A 7,863-nucleotide genomic window follows, 5' to 3' on the forward strand; every position below is an offset into this window, starting at 1 on the left:
AAAAATACCTACATTACATTAATTGTATTGTAAATAGATATAATTAACAAAATAATAAAAATATATCAATGTTACCTAAGATTTGAAATAATAATAATAATAATTACCTAGATTTCAAACCCTCTTTCATGATAACAAATAAATTATACTTATTTTTAAATAATAGTATGAACAATAAGTTTTATTTTCTAGAAAAATCAAGTTTTTATATAAAATCATGCTAATTCAATTCGGCTCGATCTTATAGGTTAATCCATGATCTTGAATCGAGCCAGGTTTTAAATTGAATCAACAAACATATTAACTCGGTGAAATTCATATCAATAAAATTTGATCTTTTTCAAATTCATTTTAAGAAATGATAAAATATAGCATTTCAACATAAATATTAACCCAAATTAATCCAATTACAAAGCAGTCTACTCCCATCACGTTCTTAACACACTTTATTTGAAAGAAATCAAGGGAAGAAGAGAACTATTTTCACGAATCATCTTGGCAACATACCCCTACTCATTGATCTTTCTAAGAACTAATTCAAATGATGCACCAAACAAGTACTTTAGAAAAGTAAAAAATGAAAAAAGAAGAAGTAATACTATCATAGACCTTTTCTAATAACCAAGTAAAATAAAATAAGAAGGGCAATAATGGTGGCTTAGCTTTCTTTTTTTTTTTTCTCTCCGGAGAATTCATGCTCTCACAACAACTAAAACCTCCCCCCTCCCCCATTTTAATTTAATATTAATTTAGTTTTTAACACAAGTTCCCTTTTGTTATCTCGGCTTCGACTCTCTCCGTACTTGTATTTTATTTTTACAAAGACACAACCGAAGAGTCTCTCTTCCCTTCCGTTTCTCTCCCCGACACCACCACTTTCTCTCGCCGGAATCCTCTCAATCTGCCACAAAACCGACTTCTTTCACCGTGGGAACCGCTCTTCGCTCTTTAATCTTCTTAGTCAACAGTGGCGATCACCGGCTTTGACTTGATTTTTTTGGTGGTTTTCGAGAGAATTATAGATCTGTAAAGAGCTGATTTCTTTGCTAGAGAGAGCGAGGGGTATTGATGTGAAGAGGAAGTAGATGGTATATGATGAACGGAGCTCCGGTGAGCGATCGGAGAGGGAGGTTGTGTTTTCGTAAATATCTTCACATGGAATGGCAGATCTTGTTAGCTACGGTAATGCCGAACGTGACATCGAGCAGGTATCATCCTCTCCCTCTACCCACGCGTGCGTTTAATTAGTGTCAAAGTTGGGATTTTTTTTTGAAATTTTTTGGGTTTAATTTTTGTTGTTTTTTTTTTTTAATCTATTTATTTAGGTGGGAAATGCCTTTGAATTTTGCGTGAATTTATTGTTATTGTTATTTGTAATTTTCTTCTATTCGCGGAGAAATGAAATGGAAATTTGTTTCACCTTGACAAATTTTGAAAGAAAAAAGTGCTTAATTTGAGGGGTGTTTTTTTTTTTTTTTAGGTTTTTGAATTCAATTTAAAAAATTGCATGGAATCAGGTTGGCCTATTTGAAAGGAGGAGAAATTAAAGGAAATTGTTTCTCTTGCTTTTAGTTATCCATTCTCCGAGTGAAAATAGGATACATCTTTCTTCTTTATCTTCTTTCTTTTTGGTTATGTCTGGATTGGAGTCTTCACGGTCCATAAAATGCCTTATGTTTTCACTACCATTTTCATCCATTTTTCTTTTTGAAACTTTTAGTTGGCTATGGCTATTTTTAGCAATTGAAGTGGGGGTTTAAAGGTTCATTTTAGAGGGAACAAGTGCATATGCCTCTACTTAATACTTTTGAGTATTAAGTAGAGGCAAGAACACTATATTGTATGCCAAGAACAATATTGACCATTATTTTTGGACTTATGATGGGAACTTTCATCATATGTAATGACCCAAATCTGGCATACTTTCAATGACATTACTTGCAGGTTGATTCTTTCATTCTTTCCTTTTTTTGCAAACTTTTAAAGGCTAAGATCAATTTATAAGATGGGTGTGGGATAGTATCTCTTTCAAGCAGATCCAATAACGAGTTATGATTATAACAAGCAATAATGTGCCTCTGATAATTATACGTTTTAGCAATCTTTGTTGTCTTGATAATCTTAACAAGCATGTTGTGCCAAAACATGTTTAAAATAATTAACTAAATTCAAAGCTGGCACTTTTTTCTTTTTTTGATTGACTGAATAATATAATGTCCACATGCCGAAGGTATTATCCCAATGGTAGTAAATTTTCTTTCTGCATCTTGCAGGCATTAATTGCTCTGAAGAAGGGTTCTCAACTTCTGAAATATGGTCGTAAGGGAAAGCCTAAGTTTTGTCCGTTTAGACTTTCTAATGTAAGTTTGATTCTTGTGCATTTGACCAAGGATACTTTCAGTTGTTACTGCACTCATTTTCAGTTTTAAATGTTTAGGGTAATGACTTTTTCATAAAACAAACGATCCTCTTCAGTTTGATTTGCAGTCTAACTGTTGTTTATATTATAACCATCTGAGGATGTATAGATATGGTCATACAATGGCATGGATATGTAATAAACTATGAAAATTATATATAACATATCATTTATGGGATTTTTCGATGTACACCAAGTTGCTCGTTATTTTTTTGCCCAGAACCTGTGTACCCTGTCCACTGCAGTTTGTTATCGGTCAGTAGATTATCTACGTGGTGTTTCAGTGAGCATCTATATTGCCTTTAGTGAATAACTTAATGAACTTGTCAGCGTGTTTCATGAAGAATCCCATGTCATCTTTAATACAAGTCATCTTATTTGTTCTACATGTGCTCATCTAGTGTGCTGTCTTCTACTGTTTGATTGTTTCTTTCTTAGGTAAATATGATGTAATCTGTGGCCTTGTCATTCAGCATGCAGATTGCCCGCTCCTCTCTTCTCTCTCCCCTCCTTCCCCTTTTAACACTCTATTTTTCTTATGTTTAAAAATCACAGGATGAAACAACTTTGATCTGGATTTCAAGCAGTGGTGAAAGAAGTTTGAAGTTAGCCTCGGTCTCTAAAATTATTCCTGGACAAAGAACTGTGAGATTTGCCATCTCTTTCATATCTGTTTTATGTTTTTAGCATAGCATAGTATATTTAATGATTCTGTTCTTGTATATAGTATATAAACTCGTTCTATTTGTTTTCTCTTAATGTGCTACCAGGCTGTTTTTCAACGATATCTCCGCCCTGAAAAGGACTATTTATCATTTTCTCTTATATACAACAACGGGAAGCGGTCCCTCGATCTGGTATAGGATGAAGTTGTGAAGTTGTGTTTTTCTTCTTTATCTGCTTAAATTGTGAATCTTATATGTCATGTTTTCAGATTTGCAAGGACAAAGTTGAGGCGGAGGTGTGGATTGCAGGCTTGAAGGCATTAATAATTTCTGGTCAAGGTGGGCGCTCCAAAATCGATGGATGGAGTGATGGGGGCCTCTATCTTGATGTAATTCTACTACCTAATGAAACTTTAGTTAATTTTCACCTCATACTTCCTCCTCTTCCTCTTTTCCTTCCCTGTACCTTATCTTGACTCTGGAGTTCTGTCTTGTTTTCTTTGTTCATTACATTAGCGATGCTATATTCTTGTATCAGTGCAAAGTACAATGTTGTTTCCTAATTATGCTGCTGTGTATTGTTTGTCATGAAAATTTCTGATTCCAGGATGGCAGAGATTTAACACCGAACAGTGCTAGTGACAGTTCTGTTAGTATTTCACGAGATATTAGCTCTCCAGAGGTTTCTGTCAATTTCAACCCAAATACTTCTCCAAAGAATTTTCAGCTTGAGAGTTCTCCACATTCTGATCGGTCACATGTAGCATCAGAAAACACAAATATGCAAGTCAAAGGTTCTGGTTCAGATGCTTTTAGAGTTAGTGTTTCCAGTGCTCCCAGCACTTCCAGTCATGGTTCTGCACCAGATGACTGTGATGCCTTGGGTGATGTATACGTGTGGGGTGAGATTATATGTGATAATGCTGTCAAGGTCGGGGCTGATAAAAATGCCACATATTTGAGTACTAGAGCTGATGTGCTTCTTCCCAGGCCCTTAGAATCTAATGTAGTTTTAGATGTACATCATATTGCCTGTGGATTCAGACATGCTGCAATGGTCACAAGGCAGGGTGAAGTTTTTACATGGGGTGAAGAATCTGGTGGAAGGCTTGGCCATGGCGTTGGGAAAGATGTTATTCAACCTCGCCTGGTTGAGTCTTTGGCAATGACTACTGTTGACTTTATAGCATGTGGAGAATTCCATACTTGTGCTGTTACAATGGCTGGGGAAATCTATACATGGGGAGATGGGATGCACTATGCGGGGCTACTTGGTCATGGCACTGATATTAGTCACTGGATACCCAAGAGAATCTCTGGTCCTCTTGAGGGTCTTCAAGTTGCTTCTGTAACATGTGGTCCGTGGCATACAGCCTTGGTGACGTCAACAGGGCAGCTTTTTACATTTGGGGATGGAACGTTTGGTGTCTTGGGCCACGGAAACAGAGAAAATATTGCCTATCCTAAAGAAGTTGAATCACTTGCTGGGTTGAGGACTATTGCTGTTGCTTGTGGTGTGTGGCATACCGCTGCTGTGGTGGAGGTTATTGTCACGCAGTCAAGTTCCAGTGTGTCATCTGGAAAATTATTTACCTGGGGTGATGGAGACAAAAATCGTCTTGGACATGGAGACAAAGAACCTAGGCTTAAACCCACATGTGTGCCAGCATTAATTGACTTCAATTTTCACAAAATTGCTTGTGGACATAGTTTAACTGTTGGCTTGACCACATCGGGACATGTATTCACAATGGGCAGTACTGTTTATGGTCAACTTGGAAATCCTTATGCTGATGGAAAGGTACCCTGCTTGGTAGAAGATAAGCTTTCTGGAGAATCTGTTGAAGAAATTGCTTGTGGTGCATATCATGTAGCAGTTTTGACATCCAGAAATGAGGTTTATACCTGGGGAAAGGGTGCCAATGGCAGGTTGGGTCATGGAGATGGTGAAGATCGAAAAACACCTACTCTAGTTGAAGCTTTGAAGGATAAACATGTGAAATATATTGCATGCGGTGCAAACTATTCTGCAGCTATATGCCTCCATAAATGGGTATCTGGTTCTGAGCAATCTCAATGTTCATCCTGCAGACAGGCTTTTGGGTTCACACGTAAAAGGCATAACTGCTATAACTGTGGACTTGTTCACTGCCATTCATGCAGTTCCAGAAAAGCAACAAGAGCAGCCTTAGCTCCTAATCCCAGCAAACCATATCGTGTCTGTGATTCCTGTTTTACCAAACTAAATAAGGTGTCGGATGCTAGTAACACTAACAGAAGAAATGCTGGACCTCGGCTTTCAGGTGAAAACAAGGACAGGTTGGACAAGGCTGATTTAAGGTTGTCGAAGTTAACACTGCCTTCAAATCTGGATTTGATTAAGCAATTAGATAGCAAAGCAGCCAAACAAGGAAAGAAAGCTGATACGTTTTCTCTTGTTTGGTCTTCTCAAGCACCTTCTTTGTTACAGCTGAAAGATGTTGTTTTGTCTTCCACTATTGATCTGCGACCAAAGGTTCCCAAACCTGTTCTTACACCATCTGGAGTAAGTTCCAGATCTGTGTCGCCCTTCTCAAGGAGACCTAGCCCCCCACGTTCTGCAACGCCTGTTCCAACAACTTCAGGACTTTCCTTTTCCAAAAGTATAGCTGATAGTTTGAAGAAAACAAACGAACTTTTGAATCAAGAAGTGCTTAAGCTGCGTACACAGGTATGCTGGCTGAGTTTTCCGCAAAAATTAATCACATGTTTCTGAATGAATTAAGTCAGGTTGTTTTGTTTTGGGCTGGTTTGATCATTGATGGGTATGGATCTTGTTTAGGTTGAGAGCCTAAGACAGAGATGTGAATTCCAAGAATCAGAGCTTCAGAAATCCGCTAAGAAGGTACAAGAAGCTATGGCAGTAGCCGCCGAAGAATCAGCTAAGTCTAAAGCTGCAAAAGATGTTATGAAGTCACTTACTGCACAGGTAAGTCTGCTTTGCCCACTGATCATTGGTTCTGTTTTAATGAATTTGGAAATTTTTGTTTGATCTCCTCTGCACCATGATTATGATGCATATCATGATATGCATCCACCCCATCAAATCTATATGAATTTGATAGAATAGATTTCTGAAGGAATGAAACACTGGTTGCCATTAATTTAGGTAGCTAACATTCTCATTTATAGCCATTAGAGAATATCCTTGTCTTTTATATTGTTAGAAATTTTCTTATCTTTTTCTTGACTTACTCTTGTTTTGTACTAATGATTTCTACACTATCAATTCCAGCTCAAGGATATGGCTGAGAGGCTGCCGCCTGGGGTCTATGATACTGAGAGCATGAGACCAGCTTACGTACCGAATGGTTTGGAGACAAATGGCATTCATTTTCCTGATGCAAATGGAAAACGGCATTCAAGATCTGATTCTATCAGTGGAACTTCCTTGGCTTCCCCGACAAGGGTTGACTCCATTTCAATAAATGGAACTCTAGGTATCACTCAGTCACTCCGGGATTCACCTGGAGCCAATGGGAGGGATGACCATCCAGATGTGAGACTGTCCAATGGAGGGGCTCAGCCAAGTTGTAATAGTGTGTCAGAGGCTGTTGCTGGGAAGGAACCTCGGTCTCCTCAAGATGGTGAGAATGGTATGAAATCGAGGGATTCATCATTGGTTGCTAATGGTAATCATGTTGAGGCTGAGTGGATTGAACAGTATGAGCCTGGAGTGTATATCACTCTTGTTTCCCTGCGCGATGGAACTAGAGATCTCAAACGAGTGCGCTTCAGGTACTTCTTTATTTCATTTTATTTTAGATATTAATGACTCACTCATTTTGTATGGCATAGAGGTAGGAGAAATCTAAACAATTGGTTAACATGATGTTGAGATGGGCTTTTTTATAAATTCAAGATTGCATTTTTATAAACAATCATAGACCATTCTGAACATGAGCTTTGATGGTATTACATCAACGTTTCACCTTGCAAGGGTTTGAAATCATCTTAATCAGAGCTGATTTGATCTGGTAATTGTTTCATTTATGTCTGTTACTATTAATTTATCTGCAGTCGGAGAAGATTTGGGGAGCACCAAGCAGAAACTTGGTGGTCGGAGAATCGTGAAAAAGTGTATGAGAAGTACAATGTTAGAGGTTCAGACAAATCATCAGTTAGTGGCCAGGCAGCTCGCAGATCAGAGGGAGGCATGTCCTCTGCTTCTCTACCTTAGCAACATAATGCTGGAGGGGGGAGTCTGTTAGCACATCTTGCACCTTCGAAAACAAACGGTTTTAAGGTTAAGCAAAAGATGAAGGAAAGCCAATAGCCCTCTCTCTGTCCTCTTTTCTTTTGATTGATGTTCTCCTCCGCTCTCTCATCCCCTCAATTTGTTTCTTCCATTTAATTCTGCTGGGGTATCTAACCCTTTTATATCTATTGTATTGTAGTGTATATAAAAAGCATCAATTGCGACAATCCAGGCAAGAAAGTTTTTGTTCCTGGCTTTCCAGCCATCCATACTGAGTTTTTGGGTCCCTTTTATATCAATCCTCTTTGTTACGGGTAGGTTTATTTGCAGGATTTTCCCCGAATACCTTGACCTGCATTTCATTGTTTTAAACAAGTTTAAATCAGATCATAGACAACACAGCAAATACCAATCAGCTGTAGCTGCGCCGTACAAGGGTTTCAAATTGTGTGGTTTAGGCGAGTGTTTTTAAACCCGGCCTGGTGGCCGACCCGGCTCAAGGTTCGGGTTACGAGTTTTGACCAGGTCACCAGTTAACCTGC

The 7,863-nt window shown here is 38.3% G+C and overlaps 1 protein-coding gene across 1 annotated transcript; it reads left to right on the plus strand.

The window, feature by feature from the left end:
- Positions 1-673: 673 nt before the first annotated feature.
- LOC7467827 (PH, RCC1 and FYVE domains-containing protein 1) lies at positions 674-7,590 on the plus strand. The gene is made up of 9 exons (XM_002300895.4): positions 674-1,208; positions 2,274-2,360; positions 2,975-3,064; positions 3,190-3,276; positions 3,354-3,473; positions 3,692-5,794; positions 5,906-6,052; positions 6,359-6,861; positions 7,144-7,590. Exons 1-9 carry the CDS (start codon positions 1,161-1,163, stop codon positions 7,301-7,303), a joined length of 3,345 nt encoding a protein of 1,114 aa, XP_002300931.3. The 5' UTR covers positions 674-1,160; the 3' UTR covers positions 7,304-7,590.
- Positions 7,591-7,863: the final 273 nt, after the last annotated feature.

This window comes from Populus trichocarpa, chromosome 2 (assembly GCF_000002775.5).
Source record: "Populus trichocarpa isolate Nisqually-1 chromosome 2, P.trichocarpa_v4.1, whole genome shotgun sequence".
In the NCBI taxonomy this organism is placed as follows: domain Eukaryota; kingdom Viridiplantae; phylum Streptophyta; class Magnoliopsida; order Malpighiales; family Salicaceae; genus Populus; species Populus trichocarpa.

Coding starts and splice junctions, on each gene's coding strand:
- LOC7467827 (XM_002300895.4), top strand. CDS start 1,161: ATGGCAGATCTTGTTAGCTACGGTAATGCCGAACGTGACATCGAGCAG. Junction 3,277..3,353: donor GGAAGCGGTCCCTCGATCTG/GTATAGGATGAA, acceptor TCATGTTTTCAG/ATTTGCAAGGACAAAGTTGA. Junction 6,862..7,143: donor CTCAAACGAGTGCGCTTCAG/GTACTTCTTTAT, acceptor ATTTATCTGCAG/TCGGAGAAGATTTGGGGAGC.